General features: G+C 38.3%; 1 protein-coding gene across 1 annotated transcript in view; it reads right to left on the reverse strand.

Annotated features, from left to right (window-relative positions):
• The window catches only part of AGBL2 (AGBL carboxypeptidase 2), a 35673-nt gene that overhangs the window by 7153 nt on the left and 6755 nt on the right, over positions 1-21765 (reverse strand). Inside the window, exons 6-15 of the mRNA XM_023741832.1 lie at positions 21292-21399; positions 14961-15114; positions 11589-12371; positions 9716-9872; positions 7685-7811; positions 6784-6884; positions 5640-5770; positions 4373-4439; positions 3056-3178; positions 2505-2612 (exon numbers count right to left, since the gene is read on the reverse strand). Of these exons, the coding sequence (XP_023597600.1) occupies positions 2505-2612; positions 3056-3178; positions 4373-4439; positions 5640-5770; positions 6784-6884; positions 7685-7811; positions 9716-9872; positions 11589-12371; positions 14961-15114; positions 21292-21399 (1859 nt within the window). The remainder of the gene's footprint in view (positions 1-2504; positions 2613-3055; positions 3179-4372; positions 4440-5639; positions 5771-6783; positions 6885-7684; positions 7812-9715; positions 9873-11588; positions 12372-14960; positions 15115-21291; positions 21400-21765) is intronic.

Raw genomic sequence — 21765 nt, forward strand, 5'->3', positions numbered from 1 at the left:
GAAAGGTGTGCATCAGGGTTGTATCCTTTCACCATACTTATTCAATCTGTATGCTGAGCAAATAATCCGAGAAGCTGGACTATATGAAGAAGAATGAGGCACTGGGATTGGAAGGAAGACTCATAAACAGCTTGCGATATGCAGATGACAAAATCTTGCTTGCTGAAAGTAAAGAGGATTTGAAGCAGTTACTGATGAAGATCAAAGACTACAACCTTTACTATGGATTACATCTCAACATAAAGAAAACAAAATTCATTACAAATGGACCAATAAGCAATATCACGACAAGTGGAAAAAAGACTGAAGTTGTAACAGATTTCATTTTACTTGGATCCACTATCAACACCCAAGGAAGCAGTATTCAGGAAATCAAATGACGTATTGCATTGGGCAAATCTGTTGCAAAACATCTCTTTAAAGTGTTCAAAAGCAAAGCTGTCACTTTGAGGACTAAGGTGCACCTGACCTAAGCCATGGTATTTTCAATTGCCTCATATACATGCAAAAGCTGGACAGTGAATAAGGAAAACAGAATTAATGCCTTTGAATTATGGTGTTGGTGAAGACTATAGGTATACCATGGACTGCCAGAAGAACAAACAAACCTGTCTTGGAAGAAGTACAGCTGGAGTGCTCCTTGGATGCAAGGATGGCAAAAGTTTGTATCACGTACTTCAGACATGTTATCAGGAGGGACCAGACCCTGGAAAAGGACACAGTGCTTAATAAAGTATAGAGGGTCAGTGAAAAAGAGGAAGACCCTTGATGAGATGGACTGACACAGTGGCTTCAACAATGGGCTCAAGTATAACAATGATCATGAGGATGGCACAGGACTGGGCAGTGTTTTGTTCCATTGTAGGTAGGGTTGCTATGAATTGTAACCAACTTGACAGCACCTAACAAGAACATTTTTCTGAAAATTAGCCAGTGAAAGCCATATGGAATACAGAATGTTGTCTGAGACTTTGACTCACTTTGGATACGTCATTAGGAAGGACTAATCACTGGAAAAGAACACCATGTTTGGTAATGTGGAGGCACAGCAAAGGTGAAGGAAACCCTCAATAAGATGGACTGACAACAACAATGGACTCAAACATACCAATGATCATGAAGGTGGGCAATGTTTCATTCTGTTATACGTAAGGCTGCCATGAGTCAGAGCCGACTTGATGGCAAGTAACACCAACAATTTTTCAAAGGCAGAAACTGAATCCTAAGGTAGTGTCATGGATTGAATTATGTCTCCGCAAAACGTGTCTAATTGGCTAGGGCAATTCCCAGTATTGCATGACTGTCCACCATTTTGTGATCTGACGTGATTTTCCTATGTGTTGTAAATCTTAACTCTGATGTCAATGAGGTAGTTACGTTAAGGAGGCAGGACTCAATCTACAAGATTAGGTTGTGTCTTAAGTCAATCTCTTCTGAGATACAAAAGAGAGAAGCAAGCAGAGAGACAGGAGGACCTCATACCACCAAGAAAGCAGTGCTAGAAGTAGAGCACGTCCTTTGGACTGGGGTCCCTGCACCTGAGAAGCTCCTAGACCAGGGGAAGATTGATGACAAGGACCTTCCCCCAGAGCCAACAGAGACAGAAAGCCTTCCCCTGGAGCTGGTGCCTTGAATTTGGACTTCTAGCCCACTAGACTGTGAGAGAATAAATTTTTCTTTGTTATAAAGCCATCCACTTGTGGTATTTCTGTTATAGTGGTACTAGATAACTAAGACAGGTGGTTAAGTAACTCATGGAATATTAAATAGTGAGGCTAGAATTTGAATTTTAGACAGAATTCAAACTTGTGCTCTTGCCACTACTACATTAGACACCAGAGACCATCAATACTGAATAGGGACAGTTGTGTTCTGTTGGGGGTTCCCCAGTATAATGCAGGGGGGCCTCATTATAACATTGTTAACCACAGGGTAGCATTCTTGCACCCTGTCCGCTAAAAATCAGCTATTATTGTATCAAAACATATTCTTATACATAAAAAAAATCAAGGATTTTATAGCCACAAGACTCCAAAGTACGAAAACAACCCAAAAGCTGGTTGAGTGCCTGTCCTCTGTGTTCCCACCACACCCTTACTGTGATGTAATTTCCTGTGGACTTGTTAAAATTCCTACCAGTGTCTAAGGTCCCTGAGGCAAGGACAGTGTTTTGTTCAATGTATTCCAATAGAGGCACTTAGTATGTTAGCAATAAAATTTATTAGATGGATGCATGGATGGGTAGGTGGAAAGACTGTAAAGCAGCCTGTTCTGATGTTTTTGGCAAAAAATCACAAATCACTAATATTTAATGTTAGCCTTCAGGGGTGTCTAATCCAATGCAGCGCCAGTGTCCCCACCAATTCTAGTGTTGCCCTCCTCCCAGTGGCACTTGCAGATAAGGATAACATAGATGGCTACGGCATTCTTCGGCCTCCTGGAGAGACACGCTGTACTGGAGAAATCAGACAAGTTATGTGACAAAAAGCACAGCAAAAAGCTACCTCATTAAATCTTGGTTTGTCATTTTTCATTGTTGTAGAACTAGGATTCTCTGAATTTTTGAAAAAGGTAGGCTGCTTTTGCAGAGCAGAAGCAAATCCTGTCCTTTCCTAAAAGGATTGAGAACAAAAGAATTATTTTTTAACAGATCCATACACAATTGACCCAATTTACCCAATAGCAACACCACCTCTGAAAGCTTTCTCATCTTTAAGAAGCAGAGGTTGTGGTCTGGGTGTGACAGCCAGGAGAAAGATTGGGAAGGAGCTATCCAGGTGTCCTCAGCCTAGACCAGGCCTGATTCCTCAGCCACCCAGCCACTCTGGACTTGCTCCAGCCACCACTTTTCCAGTACCACCTCTCTCTTCTGGAAATCCAGACTTGATCAAAACCTAAACTTGCTATGCTATGAAAGGTCTCTGAACTCAAAACAGAAAGCGTCTCCTCCCAATCCCCAACCCCTTTCTGCTTTAGAGTAAATCTTAACCCCTTTTCCTGTTCCCTCGATGGAATACCCTGTGACCAGACAGAAGCAGGCGGCAGGCTTTCTTACTGAGGCATCTTCGGTTAACTTTAACTCTCGCATCAAATTATTTCTCTGATATTGCTCATTTCGCTGTTTTCTAGTCTGGAGTTGCTTCTTTTTCTTCTTCTTATACATCTTCTTCTGTTTCAACTATTCCAGAAAGTACAGAGAAACCAGTCACTTAGGATTCCAGAGCCAACTGCCTGCGTACACATGGCATTCTTTTCACACAACATTCAAGACACAACAGCTAATCCAGTATGTGGGCCCTCACCATGCTGCATCGTTGTTTGGAGAATGAACAAATAGTTCAGTGGCCTTGCCAGAGGTTGCTCCTTATTTAACAACCCAAAACCTCACTATTGTAGATACACCACCAAAGGCGCACTTATACCAATAACTGAATATCTGTCATTTAACATATGAAATCAGCTTACTTATAGCATTAATGTCAGGTCCAGATAATACTGATTATTAGATGTGCTGGAGCTCTGGTTGCTCAGTGGTTAAGAGCTCAGCTGTTAACCAAAAGGTCAGTGGTTCGAATCCACCAGCTGCTCCTAGGAAACTCTATGGGGCAGTTCTACTCTGTCCTATAGGGTTGGCTATGAGTCAGAATCGATTCAACAGCAATGGGGTTTTTTTTTTGTTTTTTGTTTTTAATTAGATGTTTGTGGTTAAAAGACTCAGTTTAGTTGTGACTACAAGGTGGCTTTAGTGGCAAATGCAGCTGAGACTGATTGTCCAGGAACCCACTGTGTGATGAAGCTTATACTGATGTTGCTGCAAATCCAGCAGAAGAAACTGTAGGGCACAGTTTGACATGGCTGGCTCCTCCTGACGCAGCCTTAATCTCATCCTACGCTGGAGAGAACTCTTTCTTTACTGGTTAATCATGTGTATAATAAACCAAAACAAATGTGTTGTTTTTCCTTAAGCTCTATGGCATCCATGCAAAAAAAAGTCTGTAAGCAGATGGAGCAAAACAATTACTTAATATACAGAAATATAAAAAGATTATATGAGTAACTTTTTTTTAAAGTATGGGTCATTTTTAATAACCTCTATCTCTCAACATGATTTTTACTGTTAGTTAAAACTATGGAATAAATATGGAGTCCCCATATTTTTTATTCCCTAGATTTTTTAAAGTGAGTTATAAAGGATAAAATGAAAACCTCCAGGGCAGGGTGACCAGTTAGGATACTATTGCTATGTTTTCTGATTGTAGAAGGAAATTACAATCTTGTTTGCGTTCTGCAAAATTCCACTAAATTATCCGGTAATGTCATGTTATTTTTAAGGCTGTTACATTCCTGGGTGTAAGGGTCTAAATAATCTCACCTCATCTGCTATGTTCAGTAGGTGAATGGGAAGACCGTCTGAGAGGGAGCTGTCAGACCCACTGGTGCTGTTTCCAAAAGAAAAGAAGGGAAATAACTGTTATTAACACGTCCAGGAAGTATAACATCTTCCGGTTAGCTGCATAGGACTAGGATAGTCTGCTGTTTGCCCACATTGTCTGTATTTCAATGACTCAGAAACTCTCGGCAAGCACATTCATTCATTCACTCACTCATTTATCCTGAACACCTACTCCGTGCCAGTCACAGGGATAAGATGAATGAGGCAGAGCCCCTGGTGCCAAGGAGTTCACCATCCATGTGTCAAAGTGAACACTGGCCAGATGGGGAAAGTTGCCCTTGGCAGTAGTTGGGAAAGGCTATAGGATTCTCAGTGCATAGCCCTAGTGAAGAGTGGGGGACTGTGATTTGTTTGGGAGCAGTCTGGCCAGTACCAATTCTGAGAGCCAGGAACTTACTAGGTAGTCTGTAAAAATTTGCTGACTGTATAAATAAGTAGATTTAATAATAAGCAATCTACAAGTCAGACACCAAGAGCATTACTTTTATCACTCCGATTCTCCTTTCGAAAGTTTTAGATGCACAGCTAGACTAATCTAAAGTCCTCACCCACAAACTGTCTCCTCCCCCTTTCATGTCCTCATTCTCTCATGTTTCATATCCAATCCATAAACAGATCCCAATGGGTGTAACTTCAAAATGTATCTAGAATCTGACCCATTCACACCACTCCACCACCACCACATTCTGGTCTAAGTCACCATCATCTTTCACCTGTATTATTTTACTGGCTTCATAATTAGTTTCCCTGCTTAGACTTCCCCCTTACAATCTATTTTCCACACAGCAGCCACAGTATTCCTGTTGAAATTAGAAACTAAGTCAGATCATGACATTTCTCTGCTTAAAACCTTCCAAAAGCTTTCCATCTCCCTTGGAGTAAAAGCCGAAGGCTTTATTTACAATGGCCTACAAGGCCCTACACAAACTCCTTACCCCTTTCTAGTGTTTAGAATGAAGCCTAGCAAAGAACAGGTACTTGGTACATAGCTGTTGAAGGAATTAAGTGCATTGAAGTGTGCCATGACTGAGGAGTATGATTTAGTCAACTTTTTGCACCTGAGGTCCAAAATAAAACTAAACCAAACCAAAAACAACAACAACAACAAAAACAGAGCAAACAAAATAACAAAACTTTTTAAAAAGGTAGAACTTCTCTGGATTTCCTTTGATACGAGGTTTGTCACCTGGATTCAATGTCAGACAAAGAGATGTCACTCCAACTTCCTTCTAAATCCATATCTTGTCCAAGTTCACTGAATTTCTTATGAATTTCCTGTTGTAAGAGCTCTTTGAGCTCTGCTAGACACTGTGTGAACTGTGAAGTGAAACAAAGAATTATTTTTGATCATTTATTTATTTATCAAGTATTTACTAATTATACTCTGAAAGGCACTTTACCTATTGCTGGTGAAACAAAGATGAATAAGCTGCAACCCCGGCTACTAAGGACACGTTAACAGACAAATTGTATGAGCTGTAGGAACGTGTAGACTTTTTTTCAGGGCAGGACATCAATGAGTATTGCTTTAGCTGCTGTTCTCAGGCCAATGATAAACTTTTTAAACAATGTAATGGTCTGCTTTATTTTATGATTTTGAGTAGCAAGGAAGGAAATGTTAGAAGGGGGTTGTTCAGACTTTTGTCAGTGGCAAAGATGACTCAAGGCTGCAGGGTAGTCAAATTCTCCTTTAAATATTTTTTATTAAACAATTGCATTCAGGGTGGTGGATATCGATAATGCTCCCAGGGCTAACATTTCTGGAGGGGTATGAGAGGTAAGTTAGAGACTATGAGTACAGACTCCCTTTTAAGAAGCTAAGTGATGAAGGGAAATAGAGAAACAAGGCCAAAGGAAACCTGTGTTTGTGTTTTAGGATAGGGCAGCTTGAGAACACTGCGGTTGAGGAGAAGAAGTAAGAAGAAAAAACTGAGGATACAGAAAAGAGAAGAGGTGGTTAATCAGGGAAGACCTTAGGGACGCTGTAGGAGAGGTCGCCAAATGCACAAAGGGCAGTGTTGGTTTTGGAGAAGGGAAAGGACACCTGCTTTTCTGAAACAGGAGAAAAGGAAGTAAGAATTGGTGCTGCCATAGGTAAGCTAGGAGTGAGGGAGAGGTGTGCTGAAGTAAAACTTGCAGGATGGTGTCTATCTTCTCAGTGAATTATGAGGTTAGACCATTTGCTGAGAGTGTGTAGGCTGGGGGATTTATTATTTCTTTGTTCATGAAAACTTTCAAAAAATGTTAAGGGGAAAATAAAGTATCACCTATAATCCCAATGGACTGACTATCATGGTAGCATCACTACATTTCTTGAAACCCATTTGTACCTTGGTTTGGTCAGGGTCGCAGAAATCCAGAAGGGTGTCACAGACATGATAGCCTAGGGATTTCAGATCCTCAATAGTAAAGTGGGTGTCTCTTTTACTGCCTGGAAAAATCCATCAACATTATTTTTATTAAATCTTAATGACTGAATGCAAATCCAATCCACAATTATCTCTTTAAAAATACCATCTCTGATTCTAGAATACTATGTTTCTGGATGGGGTAGCTCCCTTTCTAGCTATAGTTTGGTTCAGATGAATCTTTGACAATAAAAATAGTTTGCAATCCTAATGGCTACAATTATGAGGTTTTATTCACTATGCCAAATGTTTTACATGCACTATCCCATTAAACGAGGCACTCTGGTGGTGCAATGGTTAAGCACTCAGCTGCTAACCAAAAGGCTGGCAGTTTGAATCTACCCAGCGGCTCTGTGGGAGAAGACTTGCGATTTGCTTTCATAAAGATTATAGCCTAGAAAACCCTATGGGGCAGTTCTACTCTGTCATATAGCGTTGCTACAAGTTGAAATTGACTCGACAGCACCTAACAACAACAAGAACAATCCCATTAAACAGTACATATAATGCAGGTACTATTATTGCCACTTAAAGGAAAACAAGGTTGCAAGAAGTTAAGTAACTTACCCAGGATCACACAACTTTTAAATGGAGCTGAAATTCAAACCCAGATCCACCTGATTCCAGAGCCCTATCAACCACTATGCTATACTGCCCCATCAAGTATTATATTTCACATACATATTTTGAGTACTCAAATTTAGCATAAGTCACAGATAAGAAATCCTCTAGGTCAATTACTTCCCCAACATTCAAAAGGATTTCATCTCCCTAGGTGCTGTGCTTGGCTTCCCCTTGCCACGCTAGCCTATGATGAGCTTACCTAGGGTGGACCCGCCAAAGGTAGACTCCATGGTGTAGCTGTTTAGGATTCCCATCCGCCACATAACTACCCGTCCTGTTCCTTCTTTGCACTTTTGGACCTTAAAATTACAACTATGAAAAGAGAACTAAAGAGAAATCCAAACTCTCTGTTAATCATAAACAGGCAAATGTAAGACATCTAAGATTCATTGATATGATACAAGAATGGTTCCCGTGGTGTCTATATATTATTTCCGAAAGTACATTTCATAAAAATACTAAGGAAGAGAGGAGTGGAGGAAAAGAGGAAGGAAGAAAAGAAAGGCTGAAGAGTCCATATAACTCCTTCTTCTTACATATGAGCAGCAGTTCCTCACTTAACATTTTGTCTCATATACCTTTACATGAGAAGATCTGAACTATTATTTAAATACTTTTCTAATCCCAACCTAATTTCTTCTTTCTAATGACAGTTACATTTTATGGATCTATTTAAGATGCTAAAAACCAATTTCTAAATGCAGGGACTGTATATGCCCAACTGTCAAAGAGCTGTTACTCAGTCATTAAAAATTTTAAGTTGTTCTCATTAGCCTTTTAATATCTTACAGTTATTTGTTATCTCATATTATGTAAACTTTTCTGTGGGGGCTCATATAATGTTAGTATTTTCTTTGTCCTCCAATCCCTTCTTGCACTGCAGCCACAGGATTAAAGATGATAGACAATTCTACCTACCAAGAGTTTAAGTTTGTCCAAAGATTAGCCCTGGTGGAACGGTGGTTAGCATTTGGCTGCTAACGAAAAGGTTGGCAGTTCGAACTTACCAGCTGCTCCTTGGAAACCCTGTGGGGCAGTTCTACTCTGTCCTATGGGGTTGCTATGAGTCAGAACTGACACAATGGCAACAGGTTTGTTTGTTTGTTTTTTTTTAAACAAGGCCAATGACAACACATGTGAGGGGGGTGCTTCATAGTTCAATCATATATATGAGACTAATGGGTACTCCAGCCCAAAAGCAAAGATGAGAAGGCAGGAAGGGACAGGAAAATTGGACGAATGGAAACAGGGAATCCGGGGCAGAGAAGGGGACAGTGTTGACATATTATGGGGTTGGCAACCAATGTCACAAAATAATTTGTGTATTAACTGTTTAATGAGAAACTAATTTGCTCTGTAAACTTTCACCTAAGCACAATTTAAAAAAAAAAAAAAAAAAGTTTATGTTTGTGCCCAGGAGAAGCAACCAGAACAATTTTTTCAAAAACCATCTTTATTGAGAGATAATTCACACACCATAAAATTCACCCATTTAAAATCCACAAGTCAAAGGTTTAAGTATATTCACAGAGTTGTGCAACTGTCACCTCCATCTAAATTTAGAACATTTTCATCACTCCCTCCAAAAAATACCTGTACCCATCAACAGTCACTCCCCAATCCACACTCCTTACACTTAGCCCTAGGCAGCCACTAATCTACTTCCAAGAAGTCTCTCTAGATTTGCCTATTCAGATATTTCATATAAATGGAATCATACAATATGTGGTCATTTGTGACTGCTTCCTTTCACTTAACATGATGTTTTCAAGATTCACCCATGCTGGAGCATGTATCAGCATTTGATTCCTTATTACTGCTGAATAACATTCTGTAGTGTGGATGTACCACATTTCATTTATCCATTCACCAGTTATGGACGCAGAGCAAATTTTACAGCCACATTTTCCTAAATTCTTGAAGTCCAGGTACAGTAAAACCTGTGAAAGCCGGAAGCTGTGTGAGGCAGAAACATGTCAGAGAAGGAAAACTCAAATATTTTCCATTAAAACAAGCAATAGAAAAGTGATAAGACTGTCAAATGCAGAAAACTCATGAGACCTTGAAAAACAAGGCAGTCTCGGTGAGTTCTGGCTCCCACAGGTTTCACTGTATTTAACCAAGATAATACAAAGAGATACAAAGTGGCGAATCAAATACTAAGTATAGGAAGCAGTGAGTTTCTGTCTCCCTTAGTCAATGGACAGAAAATTACCTTATGTGTGCTTACCTTATCTGGTGCATTTTTGCTTAACATTAAAGGAAAGACTCGCTCGTGAAGCCAGTACTTGCGATCGTTGTTAGTACAGCCATACAAGAAGATGTTATTCTTACGGCTGTGGCCGTGGAAATCACAATACAAGAGAACTTCCCTTTCTTCAAGAAGTCTATGGTGGGGGTGGGGAGTAAACAAAGGACTCAGTGGACATCCAAATGCATGTGAATAATCAAGAATATTCCAAGGATCTTTTGGAATCTCTTTCTTCAGTATGGTTGTTGATACCTTTCCTCCTAAGAAAATTTCAACTGATGGCCTTCAATGTTTTTTGCATTAGACTAAACACCCTTTTTAGACAATATTTTCTCCTCCTACCCTCTAGCTTCAACTGTCTACACAAACTGGTCTGCCTCACATGCCTTTCCCTGCTGAAATGTCTTCTTGTCTGGGGTCTCTGGCCTGTCCAAGCTCCCTTCTCAGCAGTCCTCCTCCCATTCTCAACCATTGTTGTAAATAAGTCATCAGCACCCTCGCCCCCACCAGTTAGAGGGACTTGACATGGAAAAGTCCTGATGTGGAAAGAGGTGTAGGGTAGGCCATGTATGAATTGGTAAGGAAGGGGAGGAAACCTACTGAAAGAAAGCTCACCCTGGTGCAGACCTGTGGGGAGAGGCAGAAAGGCTGTAATTGCAGGGATGAAAAAGGCAGAACCAAAGAAAGCCTAAGTTCCTTACTTTCCAGGGCCAATTCCTATAAGGCCCAGATATTCTGTTTCCTGGTCGCCTACCGTAGTCTCAAATGAAACCTGCTCAATTAGAGCTAGCCTAAGGGGCCTTTTATTTCTTGAAATCTATAGAACAGCTTGTCTAGGACACCCAGGTTTTCCAACCTTCCAAGCATGTTCACTTTCTCCATGATGATGATGATAGGATGAAGAGGATGATAACAAAAATGGCCACCACTGCCACACATTTACAATGTGCTGGGTATTATGCTAAACAGATTACATGGATTATCTCATTTAATCCTCACGGTCACCACACAAGGCAGGTATTATTATACTCATTCTACAAATCAGGAAGATGAAGCTCAGAGAGGTTAAATCACTTGGCCAAGATCACAAAGCCAGCCAGTAGTAAAAGCAGGTTTCAAACCCAAGTCTGTCCCTCTCCCAAACACATGCTCTTGCACATGCTCTTGGCCATTTTGCCTACCATGGCTCCCACCCTTTGCCACAGATACGGTTAGAAGGCACGCATTCCCATATTCCTATATGTTGTATTTTTATTTCCAACGAAACGCAAGATCCTTTAAGGTTGGTGCTCTGTTACATCATAGCGCTCAACTGCTTTCACACAGGGCTGGAAAATTACCGATTTATTTCCCTTTCCTCATGAAAGGCAATATAAGATGGTGATAAGGAAACTCAGACTCTGAAAACTGACAGCCTGTGTTCAAATATCTACTCCATCACTAGCTGTATGTCCTTGGGCAAGTTACTTAATCTTTCTGTACTACCATTTCCTCATCATATACCAAATGGGAATACTGATTGTACTCACCTCACAGGGTGAATGTGAAGATTAAATGAAGACTATGAACTCTCCTGACTTCTGAATTTTTCTATTTAAGCACTTCACTTATCCGTGAACTGACTTTACTTGCTGAAAGGTTGCACGCCCCATTTCAAACCAAAGATAAGCTTGGGGTTAGAAGTTTAAAAACTAATAAACCCATTTGACTGCGAACAGAATGGTAAAGACTATCTCCAAAGCCATATCCAACTCCTATAACACTGGAAGAAAGTTCACACCCCATCAGGTGGGGGTATCTGGTGCTAGTGCTCACAGCATTCACATAGAGATCAATAGATAAAGGCTCTCACCTCTTTATCATGTTCTTGGTGTACCAGATGCAAGGGAAAGAATCCTTTAGAATGGTCTTATAATGCCTGTTCAAGTCCCTTCCAGCCAATGAACATCGATAATTCCCCACAATTACTCCATCTGGGTTTAACATGGGTACCACCTTGAAGACAAAGAGGTCTCTGAGGAGCTGGGCATCTGGGGAGTTGCTAAGGATGAAGTCCAAAAAGCCTTTCATAATCCAGGAGCCGTTACTTTCCCCAGGGTGGACTCTTGCGCTGAAGACCACAGCTTTCTTTGCAGCTGCCTCTTGAGGGCTTTGGGATGGGTTGGTGATGGTAAGTAGGTAGACAGTATTTCCTGCTAGGCTCCTGCATAAAGTACGGAGCTTGCAGAACTGGGATTGGACAGGATTGTTTGCCACTGACAGGAGGTAGCATTGCAAATCAGTGTATGTATATGGGTAGAAGTGTGCAAAGAAGCATGTGTCCTGGTCATGTGGAAACTGAATGGTCCATGTGAGACAATAGAAGGGCTGCTGCTTGTCATCTGTGTTGTTCTTATAGTACTTGATTTCATTTCCCTCTCTCCTCCAGCCAATGTTGTGGGTGTTGGCATCCAATTGGGAGTACATGAGTGGCTTCATCCCTGTAGTATAAAGGCTCTTGGGCTTTAGCAAGTTGACGATGGTGAATCGATAGGTGACATCCTTTCTGGTGTTTTGAACTCGAAAATAAAACCACTGAGTGTGTTTGTTGGTGTAGAGGTCAGTTCGCAAGGTAAGCTCATACTCATAGGTGTCTCTGTAATAGAGAAAATTGAAGAACATCTCAGTAACCCAACGAAAACCCTAAAAAAACTCACTGCCATCAAGTCAATTCCGACTCACAGTGACCCTATAGGACAGAGCAGAACTGCCCCACCGGGTTTCCAAGGCTATAAATCTTTAAAGAAGCAGACTGCCCCATCTTTCTCCCATGGAACGGCTGGTGGTTTCAAATTGCCGACCTTTCAGTTAGCAGCTGTGTGCTGAAACGCTGCACCACCAGGGCTCCTTCTGTAACCCAACACATCCCTCAAAAAAAAAAAAAGAAAAAAAAAAAAGCTGGGAAAATACTGTTTTTCCCTGGTAAAAATAGATCTTATTACTACAGAAAAACCTGTGATATCAAATATATATTTTCTAATTTACCTAGTTCTTCAACCCACATATTAGTCTAACAGGAACTTGGGGGAGGAAAGTTTATTTGGGGTGGGGCAGGAAGAGTCCCCAAAATGTATACTGTTGTACAGGATGTTTGGGAGCTCTGTGAGCTTCTTGGTTATCTCTCTAGAGTGTCCAGCAGCAGTTTCTAACCACCTAATACATTCTCTGAAACATGGTTAACAGTAGTGGGGCCTGAGTCTTGCAGGCTGCTAGCTCCATCCTGGAGATCACCTTTGAGAAAGAAATCTTTAAGTCTCCAGTGCTATTTTTAGCTCCACTAATAAATTGTTTGAAGATGAGGGGCTGTCTCTGGAATGGATTCGCCTTGTTTAAAAGAAGCAGGACTAACTCGAAGAAGAGGAAATACAAATGGCCAGTACACATATGAAAAAGTATTCACCCATATGCATAAAGAAACGCAAATTAAAATAAGGCACCATTTCCCCCTCTGATTGGTATTCCAGCACTGGGAAAAAGGTACTCATATTCTGTTGATGGGATGGAAATCTCATTGGAGGACAATTTGGCAAAAACTAGTAATACTTAAAAGGTTCAAACCCTTTGGCTCAACAATTTCATTTCTAAGAATTTAGCCCATAAAGTCACAAATACGTAAAAATATAAATGCATAAGGGCATTAATTCTATTAATTCATTGAAGCAAAAAATTATAAACATCTCAATTTCCCATCATTTTAGGACAGGGTAAATAAGGTATGGAATATCTATACAACAGAATAACATGCATTATTAAAAATTAAGATGCAGAACTGTGGTCCTAACAAAAAAAGACCTAAAACTTATTAAGTGAAAAAAGTGATTTGTAAAACAGTATGTGTAACATTATTCTATTTTTATTTTTAAAGATATATAATTTGTATATATTACACATATACACACACATATAGAATAAGGTGTCCATGGTCTCGGAAACATTTAGCTCAACCGGCATAACACAGTTTATAGAGAATATGTTCTACATTCTACTTTGGTGAGTAGCATCTGGGGTCTTAAAAGCCTGTGAGTGGCCATCTAACATACTCCACTGGTCTCACCCCTTTGGGAGCAAGGGAGAATGAAGAAAACTAAAGACACAGGGAAAGATTAGTCCAAAGGACTAATGGACCACAACTACCACAGCCTCAACCACACTGAGTCTAGTACAACTAGATGGTGCCCAGTTACCACCACTGACTGCTCTGACAGGGATCACAATAGAGGGTCCTGGACAGAGTGGAGAAAAATGTAGAACAAAATTCTAACACAAAAATAGACCCGACTTACTGGCCTGACAGAGACTGGAGAAACCCCAAGAGTAAGGCCCCCAGATACCCGTTTAGCTCAGTATAATGAAGTCACTCGTGAGGTTCACTCTTCATCTGAAGATTAAACAGGGCCATAAAACAAAACCTATAGGGTCGCTAGGAGTTGGAATCAACTTGACAGCAATGGGTTTTTATGGGTTTATAATACAAATCGAGACTAAAGGGACACACCAGCCCAGGGGCAAAGGACTAGAAAGCAGGAGGAGACAGGAAAGCTGGTAATGGGGAACCTAAGGTCGAGAAGGGAGAGTGTTGACATGTCATGAGGTTGTTAACCAATGTCATAAAACAATATGTGTACTAACTGTTTAATGAGAAGCTAGTATGTTCTGTAAACCTTTATCTAAAGTACAATAAAAAAAAAACTTAAAAAAAAAGAATAAGGTGTATATGCCAATCTGTTAACAGTAGCTAACTCCAAAACCAAAAAATCGTTGCCATTGAGTTGATTCCAACTCATTGTGACCCTAGACAGAGCAGAATTGCCCTATAGGGTTTCCAAGGAGATGGATGGTGGATTCAAACTGCTGACCTTTCGATTAGCAGCCCAAGCTCTTAACCACTGCACCACCAGGGCTCCAGTAGCTGTCTCAGGGAGAAATAATTACAAGACTTGAGCTTTTTATGTTATGTATTTTATATGAGCACTCATTTATTTTATAAGCAGAAGAAACAATTTAGATAATACTTTACTCTGGGAAAAATATGAGTCGCAATTATTCCACTCTTCTATTTCATCCTCATAACCATTTGACATCACCTCTCTCTTTTTTGCAAACATTCCTATTAACATTATTCCTGAAGACATCTCTCAGACACTCCTCCAATTTTCATCCCTTTGGGAAATTCTTTGTTACTTACATTCTGACAGCTTTTTGCAGATTCCCACTCTCAAATCTTGATTCAAACAGCAGAGTGTTATCGTCTGGTCCTTGCAAGGTGACAGCGAGTTCCTTGATAATTCCTCGTTTGCCTCCCACTCTGGAACTGGTGAAATAGGAACCTTCAGTGGGTACTGCACACAAGAGAGACATATTTAGACTAGGTCCCACTCAGAATCCATTCATTCAGCAAATATTTATTGAACTCTTCTATGTGTTGAGCAGTATTCTAGGTTAAAAAAAATTAATATTCAAATTCTCAATTCTCCTTGCTGAGATTTTTAATTTTCAACAACGTAGTTCTTTGAAGGCTATTAGTGGGTTAGAACATTTCCTTTTGCTGTATTGATACCCTTGGCAACTCAGATAATGTGTGAACTCATTTAAACCCGAATTTAAAAGGATGTTGCCAAAAAAATGATATTCTAAATGTTTGCAATTGGGTAGAATACGATACAATGTTATTTCAACTACTTTTTTGGAGGATCTGAAAACATCTGCAATCTTGTTCTAAAAAATAAAAAAGATACAAATAGTATCTATTCACTAATTTAAAAATGATAAAATGGAAAACCAAAAATAGAAGATAAAAGTACACTTTATACAATTTTTTACTATCTCTTTTCAGATTTAAACATTATGAAACTAGACATTTGAGAATAATTGGTATGGGTGAATTTGCTTAAGAGGGGAACAAAAATATCATAGTTACTAATGAAAAGCTTTTGATTGAGATTTTATCTTGAAAATGAAGCTAAAACTAACATTATAAAGTTTATTTTATCTTACTTAACAAAATTTAGATTATAATTACAACCTGTTTTTAATTCTTGGAATAATAAAGTGTTGCTAACTTTTGGGGGGAGGATTTGCAATTTTTCAGACACAATTTAGTGAGGGGGCTATATGACATCTTTGATTTTTGCAGTTACTTTTACAAAATTATGTTAGTGCTTCATAGTTTTCCCAACGACTTTTCTTTGTCCCATGATATTCATATGATGTCCAGAGATATTCATAGGTATCCAGAACATCCAAGTTGTCGTATCTTGCTTTCTTTGTTAAATGATGAAAAATTCCCAGATCTCCATTTGTCAATGACTTTGCAATGATTCAAACAATTCTTCACATTCATCAATTTCACATGCTCCACATCCTCCCTATCACTTATTATTATCATTTTTAATAGCTATCCTTGTAGGTGTGATGTGGTTTTAGTTTGCATTTCTCTAATGACCAATGGTGTTACACATCTTTTCATGTGCTTATTAGCCATTTGTATATCTCCTTTGGTAAAATGTCTATTCAAATCTTTTGTCCATTTTTAGTTGAGTTGTTCATCTTCTTATTATGGATTGTGGGTACAAGTCCTTTACCAGACATGATTTTCAAGTATTTTCTTTCAGTCTGTGTGTCTTTTTTGTTTTTTTAATGGTCTCTTTGGAAGAGCAAAAGTTTTAAATTTAGATGAAGTCCAAGATATCAATTTTTTATTTTACGGATCAGGCTTTTGGTGTCATATCTAAAAACTCTTTCTCTAACCCAGAGGGAAGACAATTTTCTTCAATGTTTTCTTCCATTTTATAATTTCTGCTCTTACATTTAGGCCTATGATCTGTTTAGAATTAATTTTTGTGTGTGGTGTGAGGTAAGTGCCTAAATTAATCCTTTTGTCTACGGACATCAAATTTTCTACCACCATTTGTGGAAAAGACTATCCTTTCCTCATTAAATTGCCTTGGCACCTTTGTTGGAAGTCAATTGACTATAAAAGTAAAGGTTTATTTCTGGATTCTCAATTCTGTTCCATTTATATATATGTACATCCTATGCCATCACCACATCGCCTTGTGGCCTTTATAAAAAGCTTCATAGTAAGTTTTAAAACTGGGAAGTGTGAGCCCTCCACCTTTTTTTATCCTTTGCAAAATACTTTTGACTATTCTGGGTCCTCTGATTTCCATAAAAATTTTAGAATCAGCTTGTCAATTTGTGCAAAACAGGCCTGATGTGGTTTTGATAGGGATTTAGTCTATAGATAAATTTGGGAAGGAATGCCATCTTAACAATATTGAGTCTTCCGATTCATGATCATAGAATCTCTCTCCATTTATCTCGATCTTTTAAAATTTCTCTCAGCAGTATTGTATAGTTCTCAGAGTACAAGTCTTGGTATTCTTTTGTTCTTAAATTTATTCCCAAATGTTTTATTCTTTTTGATACTATCGTGAATAGAAATGTTTCAGTTTCATTTTCAGATTGTCCACTGCTAGTGTACAGAAATAACTGATTTTTATGTGTTGACTTTGTACCCTGCAATTTTGCTGAAATTTGTTTATAATCCTTTTTATTTCTGTAAGGTCAGTAATAATGTCTCCCCTTTCATTACTGATTTTAGTTATTTTCATCTTTTTTTTTTTTTTTGGTCTAGCTAAAGGTTTGTCAATTTTGTTATCTTTCCAAAGAATCAATTTTTGGTCTTGCTGATTCTATCATTTTTTCTATTTTCTATTTTGTTTATCTCCACTATAATACTATTTCCATTTTTCTGCTGGCTTTGGGTTTAGTTTGCTTTTCCTTTTCTAGTTCCTTGAAGTGTAAAGTTAGGTTACAGATTTAAGATCTTTCTTCTTTATTAATGTAGGCACTTACACAGTTATAAATTTCCCTCTGAGAACTGCTTTCGCTGTGTTTGGTATTTTGTTTTTGTCTTCATTCGTCTCAAAGTATTTTCTAATTTTTCTTGTGATTACTTCTTTGACCCAATGGTTTTTAAAGAGTATGTTGTTTAATTTCCACATATTTGTGAATTTTCCAGTTTCCTTCTGTTACTGATTTTTAGTTTCATTCCACTGTAATTGGAGAAGATACTATGTATGATTTCAAACTCTTTTATTGAGACTTGTTTTGTGGCCTAACATACAGCCTATTTTAGAGAATAATTCATGTGCACTTGGGAAGACTGTGTATTCTGCTGTTGTTGGGTGAAATGTTCTATATATGTCTGCTAGATCTAGTTGGTTTATCATTTTGCTCAAGCCCTCTGTCTTGTCCTCATTTCCTTGCTGATATTGTCTATATGTCCTATTACTGAATCTAGTATACTTAAGTTTCCAATTATTACTGTAGAATTATCTCTCCATTCAATTCTGTCAATTTGTTTAATGTATTTTGGGGTTTTGTTTTTTGGTGCATACATGTTTATAGCTGTTATATCTTCTTGACAAACTGATGCTTTTATCAATATATAGTGACTTTGTCTCTTGTAACAATTTTTGACTTAAAGTCCATTTTGTCTGATATTAGTATACAGCTAACTCAGCTCTCTTATGGTTACTTGCATAAAATATTCATTTCCATCTTTTCACTTTCAACTTATTTGTGTCTTTGGATCCAGTGTAAATCTTTTGTAGACAATATATAGTTGGATCATGTTTTTTAATCCATTCATGCAGTCTCTTGCTTTTAATTGGAGAGTTTAGACTATTTACATTTAAAGCAATTACTGATAAGGATTTACTTTTGCCATTTCTTTTTTGTATGTCATATCTTTTTTGTTTCTCACTTCCTCCAATACGGCTTTGTGTATGTGTGTTAGATTGATTCCCTCATTTCATTTTCAGTGTATTTTTAAGGTATTATTTTAGTTGCTATGATGGGGATTACAATTAACATCTTAAGTTTATAACAATCTAGTTTAAACAGATTACCAAATTAGCTTCAATATCATACAATAACTCTGCAGTTCCATCTTCCCCCTTATGTTACTGTCACAAACTACATCTTTATATATTATGTCTATTAACATAGATTTATAATTATTTCTACATTTTTCTTGATTTTCAGATGTTAAACCAACCTTGTTTTCCAAGGATAAATCCAATCTTATTATGGTGTATAATCCTTTTTATATGTTACCGCATTAGGTCTGATAATACTTTGTTGAGGATTTTTGCATCTGTATCAAGAATAATATTGGTCTGTAGTTTTCTTTCCTTATGATGTCTTTGTGTCACTTTGGTATCAAAGCAATACTGGCCTCATAAAAAAAATGGGGAAATATTTCCTCCTCCTTTGTTTTCAAAGTTTGCGAAGAACTGGTATTATTCCACCTTTAAATGTTTGATAGAATTCACCAGTCAAGCCCTCTGTGCCGGGGTTTTCTTTGCAGGAACACTTTATATTATTAACTCAATTTTTTTGTTAGATTCTATTCAGATTTTCTATTTCTTCTTGAGTTGGTTTTGGTAATTTGTGTCTTTTTAGGTATTTGTCCATTTTGTCTGTCTATTGTTGGCATAAAGTTGTTCATGGCAATATCTCACAATTCTTTTGATTTCTGTAGGGTTGGTGGTTATATCCCTTCTTTCATTCATGATTTTGATTGTGTCTCCTCTCCTTTTTCTTGCTTGGTCTAGCTAAAGTTTTGTCAATTTTGTAGATATTTCCAAAGAAACAACTTTGTTTGATTTTCTCTATTATTTTTCTGATTTCTGTTTCACTGACTTCCATAGTTATCTTTATTATTTCTTTCTGCTTGTTTTGGGTTTAGTTTGCTCTTATTTTTCTAGTTTATTAGGGTAGAAGCTTAAGTAATTGATTTGAGATCTTTCTTTAAAAATTGCAGTGCAATGGGTTTCTCTTTATAAATGGCCTTTCTGACCCTGGCTTTGTAGTTCTGCCAAGATGATTTGCTAGGCCACAATCTTGCAAAGGGACTGGACACTTTACTGTGTAAACCCTTGTAGGAATTGGTTGTTTACTATGCAAACTAGGTGACTGTGGCCTACCTAGGGGATTGGTCAGTTCTGCCATCCTGCTAGGCTTAAAAGGACCAGTTCCACAGAGGTTGAGGGAGGACGTCACTACTGTCAAGAGGAAGGGCTGGGAGCAGAGTGCATTTTTTGGATGCAGGGTCCCTGTGCTGAGAACCTCCTAGACCCAGGAGAGCTGTTAACATTGAAGATGGCATGAGATGGCAGATGACTGCAGTGGACTAGAGGACCCATGGAACAAGAGAGCTGAGCGCCTTTGGCAGGAGGCATGCTGGTGGAGTGGGGTGCCTCTAGGCACTTAATAGCAGCACCAAAACAGCTGTGGCACTTGCCTGAGTGGGGCCTGGCAGCAGAGGCTAGGCCTGAGGGGGGCCAGCCTGTGGGCACAGCTAAGACGTACAGCCTACTTGTGGGTATGGCTGAGAAGGAGCTGAGAGCTGTCTTGATTGTAAGCTGTCCTGACTGCAAACTTTATCCTGAGCTGTTCTTGTTACTTCCAAGTTGATCCTGATTCCAATTTGTAAACTGTTATTTGCCTGATAAACCAAGTAATTGAGACTATGGTCTATGTGTTCTATCTGCCAACTGCAATGAATTATCTAACGCAGCAGTGAAGTAGAAAGAATGCTATGGGGAGGACAGCTGGTGTCAGAATTGGTAAAAAGGTTGGAGAGTGGAGGTATGCCTGACCTCCATCTCATAGGAATGCTCTGGGCTGATGCTGAAGTTAGAGGACTTCAAATGCCACTAGATTACACAAACACAGGCATTTAAACCCATAAAACTCCCCTGTAGTGCTTTGGTTGTATCCCATAAATTTTGATATGTTGCAATTTTATTTTCATTCAATTCAAAATATTTTCTAACACACCTTGTGATTTCTTCTTTAACCCATGCATGATTTAGAAATGTGTTGTATAATTTCCAAGTATCTGTGGATTTTCCAGATTTCATTGTTGGTTTCTATTTTTTCGTGATCAGAGAACGTATTTTATATGATTTAAATCCTTTCAAATTTATCAATACTTGATTTATGGCCTAGCATATGGTCTAGCCTGGGGAATCTTCCATATACCCTTGAGAATAAGGTGTATCTTTTAGTTATTGGGTTCAGTGTTCTGGATACTTTTTAAAAAGACAAGATTTTATCCTTAGAGAGCCTGCAACTTAATGCAGGAAAACACCAAGTAAATGACAATTATATACACATACAACAAAGTACTCACTAATATACATGCAGGAGGGGAAGAAAAGAAAAACAAGCTCCCCTATCCAACATCTCATTTTCAAGAAGGGGAATAAAGGAAAAGCTATAAGACGGGCTTAGAACTATTGAGAAAAATGTACTGTCATTTTTAAAATCTATTAAAATTTTAAAGTTGATTGGTCATGAATATCAGGGCTCCCACTTAGTTTGGTCTGGAAAAGACAGTTTATTATTAAACTACAAATTTTTGCATCACTTTTATTATAGAAAATACATTTATTATAACTTTGTCATGATTATTCACTCTCTATTCAGTGTAACAACAATACCTGAATCTAACTGATAGACAACTGTGCCTTTTTCCTCTCCTACAATTTCTGGTACCTTTTCATTCCCTGTAGGTTGATAGAAATATTCCGGTTGAGGTGGAACCCACTCTGAAAGAAGACATAAAAAAAGTGCACAAAATAAAAAATAACAGAAAAGGTACTTTATTAGACCTGATATAAAATTAACATAATTATTCAAATGGCTACTTTGGTTGAGTCAAACCAAATTCTCACCCTGAGTTTCTAGTTTGCTTTTAAATTATAACTATGTCTTGCTTCTTTCCCTAAAGACTATGAGGAAATTTTTACAAAAAGCACATATAATAAAAATAATCAACTTTAAATAGAAGACTGAAGTATAAGAGCAGGAAAAAGATGACTAAATATACGCCAACAGAAAAGTCAATACAGTTGGTACAATAGTTCTTTAAAATTTAGCCCTGAGCTTCCTTAAAGTCAGGGAAACATGATCAC

This window comes from Trichechus manatus, unplaced genomic scaffold, assembly GCF_000243295.1.
Source record: "Trichechus manatus latirostris isolate Lorelei unplaced genomic scaffold, TriManLat1.0 scaffold00191, whole genome shotgun sequence".
In the NCBI taxonomy this organism is placed as follows: domain Eukaryota; kingdom Metazoa; phylum Chordata; class Mammalia; order Sirenia; family Trichechidae; genus Trichechus; species Trichechus manatus.